General features: G+C 44.8%; 1 protein-coding gene across 1 annotated transcript in view; it reads left to right on the forward strand.

The window, feature by feature from the left end:
- LOC119452381 (allatostatin-A receptor) overlaps positions 1 to 4,023 on the forward strand; it is a 30,563-nt gene extending 26,540 nt beyond the window's left edge. The window contains exon 3 of the mRNA XM_037714576.2: positions 2,772 to 4,023. Coding sequence (XP_037570504.1) covers positions 2,772 to 3,077 — 306 coding nt within the window. The 3' untranslated portion in view covers positions 3,078 to 4,023. The remainder of the gene's footprint in view (positions 1 to 2,771) is intronic.
- The last annotated feature ends 23,266 nt before the right edge of the window (positions 4,024 to 27,289 follow it).

Genomic DNA, 27,289 nt, shown 5'->3' on the forward strand with positions numbered 1-27,289 from the left:
CATAGCATGATAAGTAAACTCCATCAGTGTACACATTTGGGCTTATTGGTGTAACATGTTTGCAGATTTTGTTCTTGTAGCGCAAAAAACACACGGACGTAGAAGAAGAACGGAGACACACACAGGTGCTAACTGAGCGCCTGTGTGTGTCTTCGTTCTTTTTCTACGTCTGTTTGTTTTTTACGCTACACGGAGAAAATCTTCAAGCATGAGAAGACCACATTAAATGGCTGTTCGGTCGTCTTTGACGCCCGCTTGAGCATTCTGCCGCATTCGTAAGCAAATGACAGTGGATGTTTTTGGGTTTATTCGTGCCTATAGCCATTCTTCTTTCTTCTTTCTGGGGTTTTACGTGCCAAAACCAGTTCTGATTATGAGGCACGCCGTAGTGGAGGGCTCCGGATTAATTTCGACCACCTGGGGTTCTTTAAAGTGCACTACAACGCAAGCAGACGGGCGTTTTTGCATTTTCGCCTCCATCAAAATGCGGGCCGCCGGGGCCGGGATTCGATACCGCGACCTCGTGCTCAGCAGCGCAACGCCTTAGCCGACTGAGCCACCCCGGCGGGTTCGTGCCTTTAGCCATAGTTCTGACTTGTTTGGTCAGCATAACGTTACAAACGGATGACAGAAAAAAAGAACACATCTCTCGTCCCTGTGTAACGTTAATCCTGGCCGAACCAACAAATAAGCACAAACTAACCCAGCAAAATACCGTGTTACACTTTTGGCGCCGGGAAATGTATCCAGTGGAACAAACTCGGCTCTTGAAATGTGTTTCAGCTCTCTCAAAAGATGTTCGTTATTTCTGATGGCCAACCCTTATGACCGCAATATGCCGAAACCATAGCCTCCAAAGCTGTGTGCGATAGCGTTCAGTGATATAGAAGTTGAAGCAGAAGGTGTCGCACTTGTGTTAATTTCCTTCAGTGCTACGGAATAAAAGAAAAGGCTTCAAGTGCAAGTCGATTGACTTATTTGATGGCATTTCTTACTACCAGAACTGTATGTGCTGACACAACTTGTAACCCGTACAATACAACAGCTTTCCTGCATTATGATTCAGTGGGTTGTCGGTTCTCATTACGGGATAGAGCCAGCCATTGTTTGGTGTAGCATGGATACAAATTAACAGTTCTCAAACACCCAGATAAATGTTAACAAAAAAGTTGTACTTCCATGAAGAGACATCGGGATCAATGCTCTTGCGTCACTGATTTTTGGCTGTGGCTGCAAGGTGTGATTAATTGGTCCGAGACTACCCCGACGTGCAAGAACATAAATTAAAAATCAGCGAATTCCACACTTATGTGGAATTCGGTGATTAGCGAAGCTTTCTTGGATGCTTACTAGAAATATCTTTACTTCTTTTCTTCCATGTAGGTCAACGCTTCTTGCTCAATAAAGGCATTGAATCCCCTTTGTTCACCTACATTTCTTTTTTCACAGTCGACTGCTTCTGTTTCTAAGTTCTTCTTCCCTTCTATATAGCCGACTTTAATTTTTTGTTGCGGAGTTCTTCACTGCTTTGTAGCTCAGAAATCCTGACTCAATGCGATCTCTGTTTCTACTTTATTCCCTGTACTGCTTTCTCCACAGTCTGCTTTTTTCTGCCGACTTCACCCCTTCTAGCCTTTTGCTGTGCCCATCTATTTAGGCACCTACCCAGTGGCGCACATCTATTCTGGGAAAGGGGGAAACACTGTGCCCATACCTAGTGCTATGTATATATATATATATATATATATATATATATATATATTAGTCCGGCCTTCATCAAGAGTCAAGGGTCCGGCCTCTTGATGAAAGCCGGACCCCGGCTGAAACGTCAGTAAAGTCTTGTTATGTTTTTCCTACGTGCTTCTATTTTTTCAACTATATATATATATATATATATATATATATATATATATATATCGTCACATAACCGATTACAAATACCTATTGGCGCGCTGTATATTCGGAGACGTACAGTGTCACATTCCCAGCTACACATATGCCGTCTCCTAAGAGGTCTATTCTGAAGATACCCAGTGCAAATACCCAGTGAACCAAGTTGTACTAACGAATCGGCAAGACACTAGCATACAGCAGGAAGCCTTCGCAAACGGGGGAGAAGAAGAAACAAAGAACTTTGACAGCAGATCAAGTCTTCGGAGTTTGTTCTTCAAACAATAGTGGGCGTGCATTTGATTTCTTTAGCAGTGGGGTCACGGCGTTCTAACGTTGCGATCAGCATGCGTGTATCAACGAGACATTGCGTTCTTAACAGAGATGTAGCGAGCTCAGAGGGCTAAACAAAGAGAATGGACGAAATATACATTACAGTTATTGTTTGGCTATAATAGTGACTCGAAAGAATGTGATAAAAACATTGTTTCTAACTTGATGCTTTCGCTTTGGCAACACCGAAAGAGCTCATTAAAAGAAATCGCTGGTGTTCGACGTAAAAGCTAGACGGTGTCTCTACCGAGTGGATGCCATTCGGGCATGATCGTGTTTAACAGGGTATGCCATTGCGCTGCATCTTTACGATACATATATGCTTTATTATTGCTGTCACTAGAGTAACATGATGTAAAAGGAGTGACAATGACCGAAGCGACGCATAAATGTTGGCTACAGACACGATGAATTTTGAGAGCTGAAAATAAAAGGGGCCGACAATTCCAGTAACACGTAGAAGCTTGGATTCCTATAGATGTCCACTGTTTACCTGTATTTCCTTCTATACGCAGAACATAACTCGCGATGTTCTTGCTCTGTCGCAGGTGGTGCTCGTGCTGAAGAGCGTTGACATCTACGGGCTGCCGATGAACCCTCCGCGAATTGTGGTGCAGATTGCTTCGCAGATACTGGCCTACACGAACTCCTGTGTGAACCCGTTCCTCTACGCTTTCCTTTCGGACAACTTCCGCAAGAGTTTCCGGAAAGTGATCTTCTGCTACCGGAAGACACCGGCGGCTGTCGGTTCCTGTCCAACCCGGACACGGGGTGAGGAGATCGATTTCGCCGAACGAGAAACTCTTGCCAACTCTGCGAACAAGGCTCCCAAAATCATGAACGACATCCTGTAACGAAGACTGCGATGGTGCGTCGCCGTCAGCTGCAGCATCAAGCCCTACTAGTCCACATTTTTTTCCGCTGAGGACGCTTCAGTCCGTGGATCGGCAGTTATGTGCTGTGTATGTGTCCTGTGTTGTTGGCAGCATACGACTGTCCAGTTTGTGCATTAATTGCAGTTCTGCCAACGTGACAATGGTATTAACAAAGTTTGCTGGCTGAAAAAATTACGTTAATCAAAGTTCAGCCTACCGCGTTACGGATAACGCCAGCGGAAATATAACCTTTTCGTTTTGACGAATACTTGTCATGTCACCGACTCACCAAGCTGCTACTAATCACCGACAAGCCCCTTTGTGTTGTCACAAAACACAAGAGCGATCGTAGCGTCTCGGCCCAATGTTGTGTAAATGATTCTTCTTTAATGTGGTGTGGCCGTGGCAGCTGCTCCCACGTATTTTCTTCATTCCTTGGCAGTCTTGGATTCTGCATCAGGTGCACGCGCACGTCAACTTTCAATATATTCAAAGCAACTCTTCGCGATGACGAACAACATTTTGTTGACTGAATTGAAGCACATTCTTGCGCTGTCGTTACTGCTCCCATGATGTCGTCGCAGTGGGCTTCACACAGATGAGCAGGCTAACATCAGTTTTAAACTCATAAAATGCGCCTGTCGAAATGGTGTGAAGAACAAGAGGAGCGGTGAGCCAAGGGCCAAATTGTTGTTCTACCTGCTACGCTGTTTTCCTAACTTCGGCACACTTGATAGAAACGGTAACTTCGTTACCGTTTCTATAACGACACGCCAAAAGTCGAAGACGAGGAACACTAGACGTTGTTTGGTGAAATTAAACTGTGATAGTAATACCCAGAAAACATTTTGCTGACGGTATCCTTCCAAGAGCGACGACACTAATATATTCCATATGGGCTTCTAGGCATTGGTAAGTTCAAGTGAGTTTAGTGGGTCCAGTGAAATTACATTTTTATTCGAAAACAGGCAATGTGAATCAGCACAACATTAGACAATTATTGCTCATTCCTTCATTTACACCGTTATTATCAACGCATCATTCGTCTAAAAAAACAGCAAATATCTCATGCATTCCCTGGTTCCAACGAAGACCCAGCAGCCGTAGCGATTTTTGCATGCCCAGATAGATGTCTCTAACAAAGCGATGAAAATTTATTATAATAGTTCTTCGCCAACGTATACCCCAGTCACATGGTCACATAAGAAAGTGTGGACAGTCAGTATAGATATGAATGTATAGCCTACTTCAAAGGTAACAGCAATCATACCCTCCATATTGCACAGAACATGCCAGAAAGTTAGGCAACTGCACCGGCGTCCTCCCCTATACGCACAGCATGTGAAGTGTTTTGATTTGTGTTCGTGGATGCGTATATTGATCGTTTCTTGCCTAACATTTGTGCATCATTTGTTATGTCAAACCTATCCGTGACCGAACGTTTGCGACGTGTTTTACATTGTGAATTATCTCTTTTACTAGCTTGGGAATGGACAGGCATAAAATGCTTGTAGCTTACGACGTTCACCCAGTGTACTAAACAAGATTGCACACCTCGTCTTTCCACATCCCCTATTTCTGTGTCTCTCCTCAGTAGCTTACTGAAATTCTTTTGATGTGATTCCAGGTTCTTAAGCGTGGGAGTCAGTAGGCACGACAAACAAGAGACCTCTCAAATGAACGATAAATATAAAATACAACCTCCAAGTTGCATGTAAACATTAAAATTAGAGTGATTACAGTAAGCGGGCGAACTAACGGTAAAGATAGACGCATGCTTGAGTACTTCTTTATCTTCGTCCATTACTCATATTACCTATGAACTGCACAGAACCCAAGTAAACTAGGCCAGCCTTACAAGTCAACAATATAGTAATCCTTCAATGCCTGTAACACAAATCGCTGAAACTAGCATGCGCCGCAGGAACTGTACATAGAAAATATCTGATGTAGCGCCGACCTTTAGAATGAGAAGCATATTGGGATCGTGTCGGCCTTCTTGAGGTGCCTCGTGTTCAGTGTCAATGTTTGCTCTCATATGAGAAGCACGCGCATTGCCTAAAAGCATCGATGCCCGTTCATGGTACGTACTCGGCTTCTAGTATCTTCATTGAGACGGAAACTTGTTTGTCATATTTTGGGAGTTTATTTTCTACGGTGTCTACATCACCTCTGCCGGAACTTGCCACCTTTCTCTCGTAGCAGACGTCTAGCTTCTGGTATTTCCTAACCTATCAACGTTCACATCTCTCGGCGGAGCACAACTTTCTGTCAACCTTTGTCTCTATAACGGAATACTTGTCTTCTACCCAAGGACGCTTCGACCACTCTTGTTGCGCCGTGAGGTAACGTAGGTGTTGTGTACAAGTGTCACAAGAAGGATTTGAATGCTCGAACCTTCGTGCAGACCGGGACCGACAGTGATTGTGTGGTGTATGTGTGCCGTTTTAACTTATCTCTCGTGGCCTATGCCGTGTTAATGAAGAAGAAGAAGAAGAAGAAAAACACACCAACGTCGCGCTCCTCGTGACCTGTACTTCTTGCGCTGCTTAAACAGAGTGTCATCTCGGTGCTTCAACTGTGATGAAAGCTGTGTAACTTATATTTTTGTCTCTTTCTCTCTTTCTCTCTACGTCTCTGTGAAAAAAAATGACATTTCCATGAGTGCGAGTGTTCGTGTTACGACGCCAAAAAAAGCCTCTGTGTTCGCCTAGTGTGCTTGTGCAATTCCCTCGCTCAAGAATCCACTTCACCGAATTTGGCACCTCGATCCTCAAATAAAAAAAAATGTTACTGTAGTTGTACACTTAGGGTGTCGGGCTGTGGCCACTTGTTACCTATTGCGATTGTGACGCAGCCAATGTGCTCTGCAGGGTAGCGAGTAAACTTAACGCTGTTACAGAAAGTAAAAGAAAAAAATGTATAGACGGATAGCTTGGTGCTCATTGTTGAACCTGTAATTGCAAGTTGAGGCTTTTTGCCGTGTCAGTGAAAGCGAAAGGCATACTTTGAGGACAGTTACAATCTTGTTGAAGTTTATTATAGGGAACCTGCATCCAGGGTATGTTGGTTACTCTAGGGGAGATACAAGTGAAGCCTCATTAAAAATTACAACTGCTTAAATTTCTGTCCTACTCTAATTACACGAAAAGAAAAAAAAACAACAGCACTCCTCACAGATGCCAAGAAAGAAAACGCCAAAGCTGCCGGGGCTTTCATTTTTACGTCCTGTGCCTCCAAGACGTGTTCTCCTGTACTAAATCTTTGGGCTCCTCTCAAAATGTACAATAAACGCGTTTGAAGTCTACAAGTATTGCTATGAATATGTGTTGCTGCTTGGTATCAATTTTTTGTGTAAAAATAAATCTTGTGTACAGTTGTTAGTGAAGGCAAATCACAGCCTGTATTTAAAAAAAATTCAGCTAGAATTTCTCGTAAAAGAAAGATCCCATCAATTCGTATACTGGACATATCAATAGTTAATGTAGGAAGCCAATGGGAAAGATTCCTTACGAATGAGAGAATTCAGCCCCAGTCATGTAGAAATTCACAAGCTGAAGAACTTTCACAACAGTGAAAATTGTCATCCTCCTGACAGTAGCACGGTGGTATAAGCAAACCTTACAATGCCTTCCTGAGAGAGAAAATTTCGAGGTTGAAAAATAATTGTGCGCAAACTATCGACAATGATTCTCAACGCAAGCAAATAGCCCGAACAAACGGAAGAACGAACCAGCGAGGGAATGAACAAAAAAAAAAAAAACGAGCCCACGAACGGGCGAGCAAATGAACCAAAGAACAAACGAACGTTTTCCTTTCAGAGTCCGGCCATCGGCCACTGTTCACCGACCACGAACCATCCATCACCTACCGACCACAAAAACGGGTTAAAGTGGCAAAGAAGTTACTCGCTTTAATATTTGTCCTCGTGCAGGGATCGAACTGGGACCAAGGTCTCTCCGGGCGTTGGTCTAGCATATAAGCTAACCATGAGGACAGTAAATTGATGGGCGAGGTTCAAATAATGGGCAACTCTGGGCACAGATATCTTTTTATTGCGATAGCAATTATATGGACACTTCCACCAGATTTCTGCCGTCGGCGACGCCGTCGCCGTCGTCGTCGCCGTCGCCGTGAGGTTCCGTATAGATAAAATCTTCGCCGCGCGCCGTATGCCCGAGCGGAAGCGTGCGGGGACGCACGCTGTCACGGAGAGCGAACGCACTCAATCTTCCACGCGCAAGCAAGGAAGCGGGAAGCGAGCGCCGGAGGAAGCGGGAGGGGGGGGGCGCATTTCTACTCTGCCAACAACCGCGCTCGTCGCTCGCTCGCACCGTCTCTTATCTCCACACGGCTCTGACCTTTAGGTTCGCGCGGCGAAGATTTCATCTATACGAAACCTCACGGCGACGCCGACGGCGACGCCAACGGCAGAAATCCGGTTGAAGTCTCCATATAATTGCTATCGCAATAATAAAAGTACACAAGTATGCTTTCATCTAACCCCCGTCAAAATGCAACCACGGTGACCATAATTCGAACGTAAAACCTGGTTCTCTGCTACAGAATGCTACAGCCACTGCCATCACGGCAGGCAAGAGAAAACGTTAAAGAAATAACAAAAAGCTATCGTAACAAATCCACAGATCTAGAAGAACAAAGAAAGTCTGTAAAAAGGCGTCAGGAGTGGCGCCAGCAGTGGCGCCAGTAAAGCGAACTGAAACAAATTTTAACATGGTCAAAATAATCTTAAAGTAGTAGGATCTAAACTACTGAAGCAGTCTTCGCAATGTTGCAGGGCTGGCAATTGCGTAATTTTCGTAGCAGCAGCTGTAGATATATCATCTAAGCATACGACGGGTGCCCCTGGTGGTTAATCCGACGTCAGTCCGAGCACGTCGCCTCCGAGCTTTTTCAGCCTGCCACGGACAGCGCCTGATCTAGTAAGTGTTGCACAGGCAGCCGAGTGCCCTCAGTCATGTGTCATTTCCGGAGAGGGGTAATGGCGGCATTTTGATTCAGTTTCGGCAATAAGAACGTCCATCGTTAAATCTTTTTATGAAGCACTGGTCAAAGTTTTGCCGCACTTTGCTTTAAAAGGTTTTCAGAGAAAGATGCTCTCTCAACGAGAATTTAATAAACAAAGCAGGAAGAGAAAAGCTTCATCCTTAATAAAGTGCCAAAGGCGCCGGGCCAGGTCATAATGAAGCGGGGAGGAACCCAATCGTGTTTGCGCGGGAGGCATGGGAGAATATTCCAGAAGAGAGAGAGAGAAAAAAAATCCCCATGTGTAAGTGTTGAAAATTTTAATGACAATCTCTTTCTCGACGAGTTTCAACCACGCTTCGGCATAGGGTGCGTTTATTGTCTTATTTGTGGGCCGAAACCGGCGATAGCGCAGTCTAAAAATGAGCGCCGATCCCGAGGATTGATCTGGTTTCGCTGCTCCCGGTGGCATTGGTACAGGCGGTACCACTGGGCGGTACTGGTGGTATTTGTACTGGGATACCGCCGGGGTTGGTGGCACCAGTGGTACCATGGAAATGGTACCGGTGGTAGCAGTGGTACCGGAGGCAGTGGTGGTAAAGCCAGCGTTCTTGGATTCTTACCTCGCGAGAGCTACGTTTCGCCGTCGTTAAAGCACTGCGCCTCTGTTTGAAGATACAAACACTGTCGTTTCAGGCTTCAGAATAAAATCTGTAATGGATACACCTCATTCCAAAACCCAACTCACTCAAGAAAACACTGTTTTTCATCAGCAGTCAAGTAGAGTTGGAATCACCCCCCCCCCCCCCCCCCATTTTTATATGCGCGAGTATTAGGAGTGTCGCAGTAAACAAAAAAAAATTGTACGTGAAGTATGGGAATCCGCTGACGTGTGTAGAAGAGTGTATATATATATTGAAAAGAAGCAGACAGCCCACCGGTAGGCCAGAACGCCTGGTTTACTTCTCATCAGTCATCTTATCTGTTCCCACGCTCGCTGTGTGATCATCCGAGACCAAGTTCACTTCGTCTTCACAGTCGGCCACGCTGCAACTTTCCAGCACAGCTTGCAAACAGCGCAACCTAAAGAGCCCCTAAACCACCCAGAGGTCGAAGTTTAGTTCTGGTGTTGCAGTTGTGCCCGAGTCTACAACGAACACGTAGCCGCGAGAATTTTTCGAAATGGTGCCGTAATAGCGGAGTTATACACTCGTTTGATGATCGAAACACGGCCCTGGCTTGTTTCGCTCTTTCCTTCGCTACTGTCCTCATCGGCTGGTCTCTCGTCCTCGCCCTCCTCCAATGTAGCCGAACCCGCAACCTCCGCATTACGCGGGTTGCAATGCGGAGGTAGCGGGTTCGGCTCCCGCCGGCGACAAGTTATCTTTTCGTCCACTTTCATTTCCCTTTTCTTCATTATTTTCTACATTCCAATTTCAACTACACTTAATTTCCCCGATGCTTTCCGTGGCTTCGTTGTCTGTTGGCTTTATGTGGCTATGACTAATAAAATCGAGCCCCTCGATTCCCATTCTTCTTTCGTATATATATATATATATATATATATATATATACGAAGGAAGTATTTGTTAGGCTTCGGTGTTCATAAGTTAACAGAAGTACAGGCGCACGTCGAAAAGCACACACATTGTAATTGCGACGATTCGGCCGGGGTCCGGCCTTCGTCAAGAGTGCGATTGCAAGCACACAGCTCAATTTATACATTTAGTAGAATTCATACGTCAAAATTAAAATGTTTCTGTTTTGCTACGTGCGCCTGCACTTCTGTTAACTTATATATATATATATATATATATATATATATATATATATATGTGTGTGTGTGTGTGTGTGTGTGTGTGTGTGTGTGTGTGTGTGTGTGTGTGTGTGTGTGTGTGTGTGTGTGTGTGTGTGTGTGTGTTGACAGGTTTTTTTGTTTAATGTGTCAGACTGGTCTCTTAGGCGGAGCCTCCGAGAACCCCATTGAGGACAAAGCCGTTCGTTGGACAACGCACCCAAACATTTATTACAACAAACATGAAAGCAACCCATAAATCAAACACTCAATGAAAAGCTCATAATACGGAATACACTCGGAGCTGGAACGCTAATGATAGCAGGCAAGTTCGGGCAGGCATCTAGCGTGTGGGCGCACAACAGTCTCGACGCGGAGAAGCGGAGACGAGACGGTTCAAGAAGTGGCGTCGGTCTCACCAAACGTCGGTGTGTTAGATCGTTGACCGGCCTACAGGAGCATAGCAGCTCTGGCTTGAAGGGAGAAGACAGGTGGCTCGGCAGCACGGGCAGACGGCAGCAGCGTTCTGGCCGGGCAGCTGGTTGTGGAACTCAGGCCCGTAGCCCGACACTTCACGTTCTGCCCACGGGCGCAGACGCTCGCCGGCCTCGGGCAGCAGTTGACGATCGGGCAGAGTGGCGATGCCCAGGAACGGGTTGGCAGGAGGCCCCGGTCGGGTGAAGTCCTGGTGGCTCGGGTCCGGAACCCGACGGCCGTCTTCAACCCCCGATCCGGTGGCCGATCTTCTCCTGGTGCCACTTCTGGAACTCTCCCCCTCCTCTGCCAGCGCGGCTCGCTTTTCTGCCGCTCTCGCCGATTCGTCGTTTGCTCATTGGCTGTTTGAAGCTCCGTGTTCTCTTGTGATTGGATGCTTTTCCTTTTATTTCCTGCTTTTGCGCCACGCGTTCACGTGCCGACTGCTCTTCGACGTTGTCGTCTTGCAGCCAGCACGGAATTCGCCTCGGCGCGCGCACTCCTTGTCGTCTACTTCTTGTTGTATCAATCCACCGCACCGTGTCGTGCACTTAACACACCACAGTGTGTGTGTAAGAAGTAATAGTTGGGATCCGGTGTTTAGCAAATTTAACTAAGTGCCAGGCGCACGAAGCATTAGCCAGCATTCAATTTCGTCGTTTCGGCCGGGGTCCGGCCTCTATCAAGAGTGCGACTGCAAGCCCCCAGAGCTCAGTTTATAGACTTTCTCTGTGAGAGTCAAACAGAAATAGAGAGAGAGGGAAAGCCTAGGTAGCCTATGACTACAAAGGCGCGTACATTCAGTGGTGTCATGAAACCAACATGCGTACATAAATAAATAAAGAAAAAAAACAAACATAGGTGGCTTATGAATACCAACACACATACAATCTGTGACGTGAACAATCTATGATGTAAGGTGCAGTGGATTGTAGGCGATAGAGGTCACATGTTAGCATAGAGCAAGCTAGGGGTCGCAGCGGCCAGAAGAGTATTCAAAGGTCGAGGATGATCTTTACGGAGTGATGGTGTTCGCAGTTACGAGCGAATTGCACGGAGTGTGAAATGGGGAGAGGAGGGGCAGACAGAGAAAGAAAGAGAGACAGACAGAGAGCGAGAGAAATGAATAAAATAAACATTCTTGGCGAGGCGGGATTCGAGCCCGGGTACCCACTGTCCGAACGCGAGCGTCATAACCACTAGGCTATGCACCCACGCTTGTAGAACGTGCATTTATGGGAACCATATGATTGCGTTTTACCCACGATTGTAACACAGCTTGCTATTGGCGAGAGAAAGAGGAAATGAGAGCGAGAGACAGAGAGAAAGAGAGAGAGAGAAAGACAGACACAGAGAGAGAAAAAGAAAGAGAAAAAAGAAAGCAGGAACGAATGTTTTGGCCAACACGGCTGTAACGGGCAAGCTCACGCCACCAAGTTTACCCACGCTTTCAACGTAGGTTGCCATGCTCTCAGAAGCCTTGAATCTTGCATGGCAACACTCTTGCGTTGACTGCTATATTCGGCTTACTTCTTTCCTTCGACGCTTGTCTCTATACGCTCACAAAGTTCGTTTACGAGCCATACGTGACCTACACCACCCACGGGACGGCGCTTTCCCGGCCTCTTCGTCGAACGAAGCCGGGCCGTGCTGAACGACAGTATGGCTTCTCCGGGGGCTGCGTTCGTATACAAGAAATGCCGTGAAACGGCAGTGTTAGCTTTCTTTCTGTCTATACCCTTTCTTATTCCCTTCGGACTGTTACTGAGGTACAGCAAACAAAGAACCGCGTATTTTTCTATCAGTACCGGCCGCAGTTTACGCATATGGCGGCGTGACGGGAGATCAGGGCCCCCTGAAAGACGTATGTCGCTTAGCAAAGTGGATTTTGCGTTCCACAAACTGGAAGAGGAACGGCTTTCTTTATTGCGGGGCGAAAAATAAAGCTTTTACGATAAAACTTCCGTGCGAGCATTGTTGACGAGAATGTAAAAAAAAATCGTAAAATTGAGATGCGAATGGGCACTAACTTGGAGAATGCAAATTTTTAAAATAATTTTAGGACTTTTTTTTCGCAGCCGTTATTTTACTATGCGCAGTATTGGGGTAGAATCTTCAGTTCGTTTTTTTTTTCACTTGCTCTCAAGTGTTGTTATTTGTATAAAACCATGCTACTCCACAAACACTCAAAAAAAAAAACTGAGACCTTTTTGTATGCGTTGAGTGCACTGACTTTATATCGGTGGTAATACACGGTTTAGAATTTCTAAAAAGGGTCCCATGAGCGCCCTAGGCTCAAATCAATAAAGTATTGTGAAAAATATTGCGTAAGTGGCACTCATATGGTTTATTTTCACTTCATTCACTTGATTTATACGCTTGATAGCTCGAAATAGCTTTTTTTTTCTGTGTCTATGTGTGGGAAAGCTGGCCAATGTTTTCTCGAGAATGCCACTAAACTAACATATTCGTAGCGGAGATTCTAGAAGTGCTTCAAAGCATGTATAAGTTCTAAACCGCAAAGAGCCGTCTTAGAAATATTTGGTTCCTTATGTGTTCTTGACAAAGAGCGCAGGCCGCGCGGAAGAACACTGTCTCTCGCATAACCGCGTCTCCAAAACATGAGATTCCGTTACCTGCACTATTAGGAGTGTGAGAAGACAGCACGTGTGAAGCCACCAGCCATCTCGGCTCACCCTCATAGCCTTTGCAGCCACCGCAGATCACCTCAAATATACGACGCGTGGCCAACAGATGCTCTAAATGATACTGACAGCCATGCCCAGTAATGGCCGGGCTAGAGTACCAGACTCGCGCTTGATCACGTGACCTCTCACAGTGGGCTCGTGGCAGGACGGAAAACATCAAACCACCATTCTTCTCGGCCTACCTTCGCACGCTTTCTCTACGGAGTCAGTCAGGCCACCATCCTTCTTGGCTTACCTTCGGGCACTTTCCCTACGGAGTCAGTTGTCAGGCTACCATCCTTCGCGGCGTTGCTTTGCACCCTTTCCCTCGTAGTCACAGGGTAGAGAACGAGGGGTGCTATCGTATCGCGCTTGGACTTTGTGAGGAAAGATTACTGTGATGGCGACAGTGAATTTTCCTTGTGTGTCCATATATGGTTGGTACCGCAATAAAAAAATCCATGGCGAATTTCGCTCGCACAAAGCACCCAAATAGTTGCGTCAATCATTCATTTCAAACCACAATGAATTGGTTCTGATGACCACCATCAAGCTTGAAAAAGTCGGGGGAAGGAATGCTTAACGTAGAAGCAAACATCGAGAATAAAAAAAGACTCTTAGGTATGCGTGCACCATTCATGAAGGTGTTCAATTTCAGTCAGTTTGTGGACCTCCCCAAAAGCTTCTTTGTTTCCAACTCACTTTGTCATTTAGCGATTTCATGTGCTGCATAGACGGAACTGTGAAGACTGCCATTACCAACAACACTCGTACTGTTTCCATTCACTTGGGTGTCCACAAAATAGAGCGTTAGGTGTAATATAGACGCAAATAGAGAAAATGAATTTTTGGGGTGTTTCTCACCGCCGAAACGCAATTTAGCAAATTATTGCCATTCATACACTCAATATAGTCATTGGCTCATGCAAGTAAATCAGCCAGTCCATCGATCACTCAATAGGCTGCTCACTCAATCAATCAAGTCAGTAAGCCACTCAACCGGCAGTCAGTAAGTCAATATAATATTCGAAAATCAAGTCATCAGTCAATCGGCCAGCCAGTCAGTCAATCAATCGGCAGGTCAATAAGAGATTCAGTCAATCAAGTGTCATTCACCCAAGTATTAGGCCAGTGAGTCGATTAGTCAGCCTGTCGCTTGTATGACCTGTCAAGTGGCCAGTCAGTCTGTCAGTCAATTCAGCCTCTCAATCGGTCAGTTCATCAAGTGCACCAGTTAGTCATTCAATGAGTAGTCAATCGGCCAGTCAGTCGAGTCCTTCACTCGGTCAATCAGTCCATCAGCAAATCGGTCAGTCATTTAGTTTGTCTCTCAGTCAGTCGGCCATAGAAGTAGTTCGTCAATCAGATAGCGGGAAAGACAAAATACCCTTCAAAGTATTTTCAAGGTAACCTCGTGTGCGAAGACTTCGTTCAAAGGACTGTGAGCAGAGCGATTTTTCTGTGCGCCTACTCTTTGAATGACGCACTAGGATAACAAAGAAACTACGTAGAAATGACAGTTTTATGTGAAGGACATGCGTTTTCAGAGCGTAGGCATGCAGGTGCGAACTGGAAGCACGCAATTAAATTCACGTAGTTAGCAAGCCCATCTTGTGTGCTCCCTGCGTCTGTTATACTTGACAAAAGGCGAAGCTTTTGTGGAGAGTTTCACTTTGCCAAATCTAATATTAACCGAAATGCAACCACCCCCATAGAATACACGTGGCTTGCATTAAAATGGAAACACAGGGAACACAGCTGCACATTGTAAAGTAAATGCCATATCGAATACTAGGCTATTGTACCCGAGAGTTGCGCACTGCATGGAGAAAAATCACAAATGACAGACGCATCCAATTTAAATCTTGTGTGCAACAGGAAACTAATGAATATGGTGCGAAGCATGCGGGGCACATAGCGGCGGCGACAATTTAAACTACGGGGACTGAAATGCAAATACAGCTGCACGACGTCCAACATCAACAAAGTAAGCGTATTATGCGGTCCTGACGGCGCATACCGCGAACTGACGCCGTTCGGCTGGAATTGAATTAAACGCTTACAAAGAAAACTAGAGACCACCGTAGAAACAGAAACGTTTATCCTGGGCATGCTGGCACTAGCGGCCACACAGTTGCATAAGGAAAGGACATCTCTGGAATTGCGCTGTGGTGCAGAGTATTCTCTGCTTCTGCTTTTCAAGCACTGATGAAGCAATAAAAGTTGAATTGCGAAGCCGCAACGCCCGAGTCGCAAGCACATACGTCATTGCAAAGACAAACACGCGCGAGGTCACCGTATTCCGTCGGCGTATTTTCCAACCACGTCCCGTTATAACACCCGGCCTCAACTCTCGTAAATCTTTCCCCAGAACAGTCTGCAATTCCCGTTGGAGGAACTTTTGCCACCGTGCTCTGCGACAAAAAAAAAATGAACATTGCGTATGACAAACAACTTAAGAGTAACGCGCGGTATGACAGTGGCACATACGACACCCAAAGGGAACGGATGTTTGCTGTGTTAGAGTTCGTCTGGGAAGCAGCTCTTCTGAACAACTTCCGCGTGCATCCCGGGTGGAGTTGCTAGGAGGCTGCGGGAAAATGAAATGCTGGTAACAGATGGAGACGAAAAAAAAAAGCAACCATGAAAGCGTTGCAAAGAAAACAATGGGAATGTCAGACGTGCCTACGCAAGGAAATGTCTGCGCATTTAAGTGAATACGCCAGCGCAATTGGGTTTTCATAAAGAATACCTTTTTTTTAGGGCACTAAAGTTCACTAGTCTAAAAACAGTTATACATCGTAACAGATTTCTACTTCACCATAACAGGAGACTTCATGCCGAAAACAGAAAAAAAAACGATCCTGTTGTACATCCTGTTTGGAATTGTTACTGTTCTTTCGCTCGGTCCAAAGTTCTTCCCAGGGGCCACAATTACCTTTTTATCTGCAGCAACGGCTGATGAAGATTGCACATAGCCACTGAAGGGAAAGGGGTGTGTGCCATCCATACTAACGACAGCTATTCTTGCGCACAAGGCAGCAGCCACCATGAAACAAAGATGTCATACTTGCAGGCTTACATAGGAAAGGCGGCAGGCTGTACTGAAACATGGTTTATTCCATGTTGCAGCAACATAGGCGCTAAAGAGTAACATATGGGCCGAGAGAAGGCTGCAGGAGGAAATGTTCGCACCGGCATTGAGGCAGGCGCTTGTAAACACATACAGTGGGCGACATCAGCCGCGTTAGAGAGAATAATCATACGCAGCGTTATTATGAGCACACGCCTACAGATATGCCATAAAGGACGACAATGACGGAACGACAGGCTGGAATGTCGTGGTGATTGGACGTAGCCTCGCGTCTGGACTCCTATTTTTAATTTTCTTCTGGCAACACTGGTGAGAAAGCAATCATGCCGATGATAAGCGGGATAACTACGTCCAAAAGGCTCCATGATATCTAAACAAAGCATACATAGCGGCTCTAGTTGTAAAACGCTTCTTCCTTGCAATTTAGGCTTCAATGTACAGCGCTGTATACAGTTAAAGGAATCAAAGAAGCTTACAAAAAGCCGCCCCCCTTTTCTTTTCTCTTGCGGCTTTGCAGCAGATGACTTGTAGCTGGCGGCGTTGGCAACTTTCTACTCTCCTTTAGAGTGCATACAGGTAACTCAAGGAGGTACTTGTGGTTCAGCGAGAGCACAAAAAAGGCCGCATGCACGTCAGTGTTTTCTCCTCAACAGTTAACCGCGCAGTATTCGCGAGCAGGGTCAACCTGCAAATTTAACAAGGACTCTAATATCTTTCCATGCTCACTGTTCTCCCATCATTGAAGCAATACTATAATGAAAGGACAGGGATGCAAGAGAGCACTGGTGCTTGTTGCGAAATCTACTTTAAAATAAAAGCTTCGGCCGGCTCTGCTGCGATCCAAAGCACTCGTTCGGACAACATGTTTTTTCCTCGAACTGATTGAAGTCTCCAAGGAAGTTTAACAGCATAACTACTCTCATGATCGAAACGGCCTCAGTGGATTTTATTTTATCTCACACAAGAAGCACACTTTCTTTTATCCTCGTGGCATGAAAAAGCAGGTTGTTCTCCTCATTTTGTTTGCGTACATTAGGCAGCTCTTTCGATCACATGGAGCCTTGGTTACCCGCACCTTGGGTCAGGATCTAGCCATCCAGAGTGCCGTTCGGTAGTGCCAGCAATGCAACCGTCTCCAAGACGAAGTCACGCTGCTGTTTACATCTACATGGGTGCGGTTCACCGGAATACAAGGGTATTGTGTAGTTCCTTCAGCGCCCGGACACAAAAGTGAGTTACAAGTGGGCTCTCTTTTTTGGAGAAAGGAAACGATAGAAAGACACTTGCAAAATATGGAACTGGCACGCTCTAACAAAAGGGGATAAACGTGCGTTTTCTTACAAAGATATCTGCTCAAAGACAATGTGTCATGTAGTAGGGTAACGAAAAAGACGCATTCTCACTAAAAACAAGAACCGGAAAAGAAACCTTGCGGGTAGTCGTTTTTATAAGATACTTCTGTGTCACACAAAAGAATGGCAGTTGTCCAAACAGATAGCAACAGCAGCAACAATCGCGCCATGAGAAATATGACAGCACGAGCAAAGATATCTTACATACATACTTGAGGACTCCCATTGTAATTCGTTGTAGCTGTTCTCGGGTACAGCACAAGCCTAAACTACCAGCTTGGTGGTCCTTGCCAGAATTTTCGGTTTCCACATGTGCTTCTATCTCGCCCTTTCAGACTGCTTACTGAAGACTTCATTAGTTCTTGTTGGTTTTTTTTACTAAGGAGGCGTACGGAAATACAAAAAATGAACAGCACCAGAAGGCAAGATTTTGTTTCTCTCAGGATATCTTCTGAACTAATGTTGCGCAAACCCACGTGAATGAAAATGATTTCATATTTTCTATAATAAATAAGAACTATACGTGAATGTACTGTTTGGCGCTCATTCGCGAGTATCTCTGAACTCAGGTGAAATGAAACGTTCCCATCCGTGTAGTGCAATCGCTGGAAAGATTATTACGCGCTCCTTTTATTACTATGCTGGTCAAGTTCCTATGGGCTCCTCGCGTCATGCTTGAAATTGCTCAACTATAGATGAACTTGAACATGCGCATAAAGTTACGCTGAAGCATAGCTTGTGCTCCAGTGGTGTATGGTGATGAGATGTTTAGGGACTGACTTTGTCCTTATTTTCAATTCGAATGTTTCCGCCAAGAATCGCCATCTCAGCTGACGTCATCATTCCTCTACTTTGCATGGCAGTACACTTTGGAGAGCTGGGGGGGGGGGGGGGGGGGGTTCAGCTGCAATACGCAGATATCTTCGATTCCAGCAATTTTTATGACAGTTTAAGGCTAGTAAACCACACATCATTAGCGCTTACATAGCTGGACAATCGAGAATAAAAATATATAAATTGCTAATAAGGAATTAAACCATTCATTTCCAACTGTAAGAAGAGCGCCGAGGCGTTTGCAAAGTCAAGGCATCGCGTAGCAAAATATACGGTAGAGCAGAAATGTGAAACGAATTTCTCACTATATATGTTGAATGTATAGTGTCACTTCGGGTGGACGTGTTCCTATTACATTCTAGGAGAAGCACGCTGTCATCATTGCCGAAGCGCATACAATCACAGCATGTTTTTTTTTTCTGTTGGTAATCTGTACAGTCATTAGAATATCGGGCATTGAAAATGACGAAGACAAACAGCGGGACCAAGCGACAAACAGTCACTGCCAATGAATATTTTATTACAACGAGACGCAGATAAGAGGTACGCGATTACACATTTTCATGCTTTTTGCCTTAGGTAGCACTATCAAACAAGCCTCTGCACATGAATCAGATAGTTGAACTCCATAGCCACGAATCTAGTCAATATAACAGCTCAGAACGAGGCCGCGGATTCCATACTGCAGCCGTGAAACCCATATTGTAATCCGGATGCAAAAATAAAAATAGTATAATGCACTAAAAATGTGGCAAGTATATAAGGTATACCCGAGTGCTCATAATTCATCCTGAACCTTACACAACGGCATCTCTCGACTGAAAATTGTTGCTTTTGTTAAATCCCATCGATCCTCGAGCCTTCATTCCCTATCGAAAAGGGTCTTCAACCTCGTTCTTATTCTACGAGGGACCGATGTGGAAAGCAGCTGTAACGAGAGAAACTGGCAGGATCAAAGCCGGTGATTCGGGAATCTTTCATACCCCACATGAACACACGTACGGCTTCTCCTTTAGTCGTAAACAGAAACCTCTTCGCGTTGCAATCCTTGACCGAATTTCACTGTTTTTGTTTGTTTTTAACGCATTTTGGTCATAGCATTCTTTGCTTCTCGACACTGGAGAATCTATCTTAAGATCCGAAGTAATGTTGGGAGTTTATGTCCGAAGCTTATCCCTGAAAGTCGTAGTGCTGCACTTGTTTTCGTGCGGCGAGCCTGGAACAAGACAAAGGCTGTATAGATAGCTGCCATGGCAACCAAAGAAATGGTTTCTTCTCTGGTGTAACTTCGTTGTTGGGAAAGAAAAAAATCCTCTTGACGACATAGAGAGAGAGAGAGAGTGAATGGGTAAAAAAGGAAACAGCTCCTCCACCAGTCCCGAATGAAATAATATATGTCGCCACCAAAGGCAGAATAGGAAAAGATTTTGTCAGAGTTGTGAAGCTTTGGGTCAGGGTGGAATGTGTTTTCTTTCACAGCAGGCGTCGTCACTCGCTCCGAATGTCCAGCGTGGGTAACACAGATGGCTTGAATGGCCTAAGCCGTTGCACATGCCAAGGTTTCTAACGAAAAAGAACAAACACGATTTCAATTCAAACACGTAGTCAAGCGATTGTTCAAGAAGGAAGAGGAGTATTGTTACTGCAGGCCGGCATGGCCGATTTTCTCATGTCGGTTCACCATGCTTGCTTCTCACCTTCATTCCAGGGATTCCGCTTAGTTATAACAAGATTATGTAGTGGGAACTTCCTAAGCAGCACATAGCCATAACTGTGGAAAGTTGAGCATTCTCTCTTCTTGGTGTTTATATACCGGGTGTTCGAGCAAACGCATTCAAAACATTGTTGTAAAGGTTGCCTGTGGCAGATGGCACAATTCTACTTCATGAGCTGGTATACTCGAAGAGGCGGATATTACTTGCACAAAAAAATGAAATGCATAATGAACTAATTAACAAAAAGTCTCTAATTAGGTTTTCAACTTATTAAATTATCGCCCATATTGTAATATTTGAATTATAGCCGTGGAGTTCGCAAGGCGGATCCACTAGGAACAAATTCTCACGAGGAAAGTAGTTTCGAAATATTAATTCCAGATATTTGCGGGAAAATCCGTTGGCGTCCCATTTACTTTTGTGCTCTAATGCATGAAACAACGTTTTGTTGAGAATGTAACTGGAACGCCAATGTATTTCTGCCCAAAGTCCGGGAGTTAATATCTCGAAACTGGTGTCATCCTGAGAATTCATTCCAAATGGATCCGCCTTGCGAACTCGACTGCTACCACTTGTAAATTGCAATCTGGGCCATAAGCTAATTAGTTAAAACCTAATTAGTGAATTTTTACTAATTAGTCGATTATGCAGTTCAGTTGTTTCTGCAAGTAATGCCTGGCTCTTTGAGTAGACCAGCTCATGAAGTAGAATTGTGCTATCTACCACAGGCAACCTTTAAACAGTTTTGAACCTGTTCGCTGAAACATCCTGCATGTTCACATGATTACTATATTGTTAATACCCCAGGAATTTGCTTAGAAGCCAGAATGAAAACTGCATCGTATATTTGGAACTGGACTATAAATTGTCAAACGGCCAGTTTTCGGACAATATAGGCAGTGCCCCATCTTGCACATAACCCAAGACAAGACGCAGAGTAGCTGCATCGGGAAAAAAAATGGGCCATTATGGACGCCTTTCTTACTCTATTAGTTTTTATGAGTTATTACAGTTAGCCCAAGTTAAGTCGTAGGCTCGGTTTGAGCGGTGAATTAAATTTTAAGCGTAAGTGTCAAATGACCCATTGAGCGAAATGCAGCTCCACTAACGTGAAACCTGGGGAAGTGCGAAGCATGCAGTGATGCACCGCTAGAGGGCTGATACTGCCTGAATCAATGGCTCATAAATCCGTAAACGCAGCCTCCCCGTTACGACGACAGAAAAGAAGTTAAATTCTACCCTGGACTGATGAGCGCAAACGCATACAGCTGTGGAAGACGACGACAGCCCGAGCGCATAAGGTGCTTCACACCTAAAAGAAAAGCCTACCGGGCTGAAAGACACGTACGTTAATGTTCCTCTTAAGAGAAATAAACCAACAATAGTGATACGAGGACATCAATTCAAATATAACGTTTCTTGTAGAGTCAGATTTGTGCCCAATTAACACGCCAAAACGTTTTCCTTAAAATCAGAATGGCCATAGGATTTCATGTGCGACCACAGAGCACGTTAAATAAGAAATTTTGCTATTAAAATAATGCGGTTACATCAACTGAATTTTTTACAAACGTATTGCTGCGCGAAGTTCCTGCCTGATTTTAAGGTTAAAGTAGCGCACACTGTTTGGTTCCTTTCTTTGGCGCACAAAAGAAGCACGTCCTTGCCATCAATTTCTGGTGAAAGTCAATGTCCATACTCACCTTGGCCGTCACGTGGATCACTGTAGTATAAATCTACACGTGCAGTATGAAATAAAATGTGTAAATCTTTGTCTAGTCACCTACAAATTTCGGTTTCCTTTTTAGCACAGCACGTCAATAAAGCATTTCGATACACAAATTTCTCTTTAGCTCTGTATACAGCGTAGTCCACCGAAGCTCTTGCGACACAACTAGGTAGTGAGTCCTTTTATTCAATGTCATTTTCCGTCAACGCATTTTCTTCCCGCCTTCAAAGCTATCGTCTATTTTTTCACAATACCGAATAAGTTATGCGTACACATCCGTCTCTTTGCTTTTTATGATGTGTCACTCTCCATTAGAAGAGGAGCCACTCGGCGGAACTGGTGCGTTCCACTATGCGCACGCTCTGTTATGCATTTCTGATGCTCTGGTGATAAAAAAAGCCGTATGGAAGGAAAAAAAAAGAAAACAAGTCAAGTCGTTGCAAAGCGTTCGCTGTGTTTTAGCGTAAAATCAATACAGTGTGCCTTCCAGCCAGAACAAATGTACGGCGCGACTCTCTGTCAGCGTTGTCTGTCGGGACGGGGAATCCGTTTACTTTCGTGACAGGAGACGAGCTCGATCTGCCTGCTTACTCGGACGGAAGGCTGACACGAAGGCCCAGGTTGCGTTTCGCTCACTTGACATGGAATGAAAGGAGTGAACCGCTGCATTCAGCATGGTACGGCCGACGAAAGGAAAGCCGTAGCCGGAGGAGGGGGGGGGGGGGGGGCGGAGGGCGAATCACGACAGGAGAGTCTGTCAACACGCAAGAGCCGTGCACTGGTATGTGCGAACGACAGTGTCGGTGAGGAAATGCCCGCATTCTTTGGCTTGTGTCGTTGCATTTCAATGTCGCATTACGGGTGCGTGAGCGAGACAATTGAACTTTCGCTTTAGTAATACGAGGAGATATATAAAGAGATAAGTATACTTATTTAAATTCTCTCGGACGCCAAGGAAAATAAAAAAATAAAAGTGTCTCTAGTGTTCAGATTCTGCTTCAGGCCACCACAATGGACAATTTTATTCTATCAACTTCCCAAAGCGACCACAGAAATATCCGAATTGAGAACCACAGAGGTAACACTTTTTAACGAACTAACTGTTTGACTGTCTGTCCGAACGACCGACTGACAGAGCGACTTGCTGGTTGGCTGGGTTTATAGCAAAACCAAATGTAAGGATCACCGCAATAATTTCGAACACCCAAGGATCTTAACCGCGCACATAAATCGAAATACACGACCATTTTAGAATCAATGTGGCTGCCATTGTTATCACACCCACGACCTACTGCTCAAATGCAGAACGCAAAAGAACAAAAATATTGTATGCCACAACGTGACTTTCAGATAACAAAATATTTATGAATACATGATGATGTGTAGTGTTTAATGGCGCAAGGGCCAGCTATGGCCAAAGAGCGCCATGACACATGGTGATGGGTTCTGAATGCATTATGGATGGAGTGGACAGTAGGATGCAAATGGTACATAAAAGGTGGCTGTAAAGAGGCCTAAAACAAATCGCTATAAATTGCGTAAAATATGAGCGTTAAAATAATGACAAAAACTAATGATGTGAGGTATGAGCGTAAAGGTTTCGGTACAAAGCGGTGACATAATAAAGTATATGCAATAGCACTATTGCCTCACGAGGTCCTTGAAATCAAGGACTGAGAGGCACGTGCTGTAAAATGTTTTGCACTGCAGCTGCAGCCTGCAAGTCGAGACTGCGCTACAGATACCCTGGCCAGATGACTTGTAACGTGTTTACATCTGCTAAAAACTTTAAGACGGCATTAAAATCAAAAAGCGGCTCATGGCTAAGAAAGAATGCTGGGTGAAGGGGGATGTACTCACGATACGCGGGATAAAAGTACTTTTTACGTTGAGCTTCTATTTCTGGGCACTGGATAAGGACATGGAGAACTGTAAGTATGTCGCCACACCTATCACATGTCGGAGGATCACTTCCTGTAAGGAGATACGAGTGTGTTCCATAGGTATGTCCTATCCTTAACCTGCAAAGAAGCACTTCCTTGTGTCTTGTTGTTTTCTGAGATATCCATCTCCCAATTCTTGGCTTGATTTCATGTAGCTTATTTTGCACTTGATTATCCCACTGCCTTTGCCAATATTTTCGTAATTCATGGCGCAAGAAAGGCTTTAGGTCAGTGGAAGGGATGGCTATGTTTCTATTCGTATGTTCTAAAACTACTGAAGTGGCACTTTCGTCTGCAGCTACGTTGCCTTTAATGCCTCTATGGCCAGGTACCCAGCATATTATGATTACTTGGTTGTCCTTGTAAGCTGAGCATATCAAGCTGTACAGTTCGTTATAAACTGAATTCTTGTGTTTTCGTAGACTCATTAGAGCTCTAACGACGCTCAATGAGTCTGTGAACACAATTGCTTTTGTAATATTCATTTGTTTTATGTGTTTGACTGCTGAAAGGATTGCGTATGCTTCTGCTGTAAAAATACTTGTATGTGGATTTAGTGCCCCGGACACTGAAAGAGACGGTCCCAAAGCTGCGTAAGCAACACCAGTAAACGATTTGGAGGCGTCCGTATAAAATTCACTGCAAGAATACTTCTCCCGAAGTCCAAGAAAATGCGAATGTATGTGTGCTTCAGGTGCCCATTTTGATATTTCTACGAAAGAGATATCGTACTGGATGGTCTGCCACTCCCAAGGTGGTGGAAGCCTAGTAGGAGGCATTAGGACATTCTTTAGAAGAGGGACGCCTGTTTCTTCTGAAAGTGCTTCCAACCGGTGTGACAGAGGAGGCCTAGTGGCCGGGCGGTTACGGAACAGCCTGGCCGTGGACAAGTCGCGAATGGTAGAATGACATGGATGCTGGCTATCTGATTCAACCTTCAGGGCGTAGGCAAAACTTAAGTAAGTCCTTTGGAGATGTAGTGACCACTCGTTTGATTCAACGTACAGGCTTTCTACAGGACTAGTCCTGAAGGCACCTGTAGCAAGACGGATGCCTAAGTGGTGAACGGAATCTAGCATCTTCAAAGCACTGGGTGCAGCGGAATTATATACTATAGCTCCGTAGTCGAGGCGCGACCTTATGAGACTTTTGTAGAGGCTCAAAAGGCATCTCCTATCGCTTCCCCATGATGTCCGGGACAATAGCTTCAGTAGATTCATTGTCTTCAAACACTTCGCTTTCAGATATTTCAAATGGGGGATAAATGTTAATTTAGAATCTAAAATGAGGCCTAAAAATTTATGTTCATGGCTCACAGATAGCCGCTGTCCATTAAGATGAATACAGGGGTCAGGTAGTATACCTCTCTTGTTCGAGAAAAGAACGCAAGTGCTTTTTTGAGGGTTCAGTTTAAATCCATTCTCGTCAGCCCATTTACATACTTTGTTTAACCCAAGCTGAACATGTCGCTCACAGATAGAAATGTTACATGATCTAAAACCTATTTGCACGTCATCCACATACACGGAATAAAACATTGTACGAGGTACGACAGTGTGGAGCGAGTTCATTTTCACAACGAAGAGAGTACAGCTCAGCACACCACCTTGAGGTACACCTGTTTCTTGAGTAAATGGACGAGATAGGATATTGCCAACCCTAACACGGAACGTGCGGTTAGATAGATAGCTTTGAATCACGTTCAACAGGTTGCCTCGGACTCCCATTCCAGCCAGATCAAGGAGAATTCCAAAACGCCAAGTTGTGTCATATGCCTTCTCCATATCTAAAAATACCGATAATAAAAACTGTTTGTGCACGAAGGCATCTCGGATATTCGCCTCGATGCGGACAAGGTGATCAGTTGTGGATCTACCCTCCCTAAAACCGCACTGCAAGGGGTCTATTATTTTGTTGATTTCAAGATAATGGATCAGGCGTCGATTTACCATTTTCTCAAAGAGTTTGCATAAGCAGCTTGTCAGGGCTATAGGCCTATAGCTGCTGGCCGAACACGGGTCCTTGCCTTCTTTAAGAATAGGTATTATGATTGCTTCCTTCCAGGCGGACGGAATATAGCTGGCAGAGAAAATGGCGTTGAAAAGCGATAGGAGTGTTTTGTGTGCTTCGGGGTGTAAGTGTTTTATCATCTCGTAAACTATTCGATCGTTTCCGGGGGCCGATTTATTACAACAATTTAGTGCAGCCTGAAATTCTGCCATGTTAAACGGACGGTTGTAAGGTTCATTTCTTTCTCCTTTCCGATCCAGAGGCAGTCGCTCTGCTTGTCGCTTGTGTCTCAGGAATGTATCTGAATAATGGGATGAACTGGAAATGTATTCAAAATGTTCCCCTAGAGAATCAGCTTGGGCCTCAAGAGTGTCTCCTTGTGTATTCACTAATGGTAGAGGATGAGTTTCACGACCTTTTATCTTGTTTACCCTTGTCCAAGCTTTTCTTTCATCTGTATAAGAATTTATGCTAGAGATGTATCTCTGCCAGCTTTCCCTTTTGGCACGGCGGCGTGTTCTTCTTCCTTCAGATTTTATTTTCTTGAAGCTGATAAGATTCTCTGTAGTCGGAGAGTCACGGAGGTGATTCCAAGCCTTATTTTGTTTTTTTCGTGCTTCTCTACATTCATCATTCCACCAGGGAACACGTTGTTTAGAAGGCGATCCATTTGTTTCGGGGATACATATTGACGCCGCATCAACAATAAACGCTGTCAAATACGCCACTGCATCATCGATAGGAAGTGTAGAGATGTCTTCCCAGTTCATGCGCGTGAGTTCTTTATAACGCTTCCAGTCGGCTGACTCGACTTTCCAATGGGGGACCCGTGGAGAGCACTCATCTGCTTTTGTTAATTTTATGACAATGGGAAAATGGTCGCTCCCATATGGATTCTTAATCACGTTCCACTCTAGGTATGGTACGAGCGTGCTAGATGCAAGGCTTAAATCGATAGATGAATATGTTTTGTTTGCCATGCTGTAAAATGTAGGCTCTTTTTTATTTAGTAAGCATGCACCTGTAGAGAGGAGGAAGCTTTCTACTAGGCGCCCTCTAGCATCACAGCGACAATCTCCCCAAAGGGTGTGGTGTGCATTAAAATCGCCCACGACAATATAAGGCTCGGGCAGTTCACAGATAAAACTGTGAAATTCTGTTTTTGACAGGTGGTAGTTTGGGGGGATGTATAAAGAGGTAATTGTGATCATCTTATTAAATAGTACTGTACGGACAGCAACTGCCTCTAGAGGCGTTTTAAGCTGTATTTGCCGGCAAGCAACACCTCTATCTACTATTATGGCTACACCGCCCGACGAGACAAGGGCGTCGTTGCGGTCTTTTCGGTAAATGGCATACTGCCGGAGAAAGTTCGTGTGGGAAGAATTAAGATGTGTTTCTTGGACACACAGCACCCTTGGATTGTACTTATGTAGGAGTTCCTTAATGTCATCTAGATTGTGGAGTAAACCCCTAACATTCCACTGTACGATCTGTGTATCCATTTTATATGTGTTTTGTGCTGTGTGTCTAAGAGAGGTAAATTAGGCTAGCTCACGAGGCCTTTCCAGG

Source organism: Dermacentor silvarum, chromosome 5, assembly GCF_013339745.2.
Source record: "Dermacentor silvarum isolate Dsil-2018 chromosome 5, BIME_Dsil_1.4, whole genome shotgun sequence".
Taxonomy (NCBI): domain Eukaryota; kingdom Metazoa; phylum Arthropoda; class Arachnida; order Ixodida; family Ixodidae; genus Dermacentor; species Dermacentor silvarum.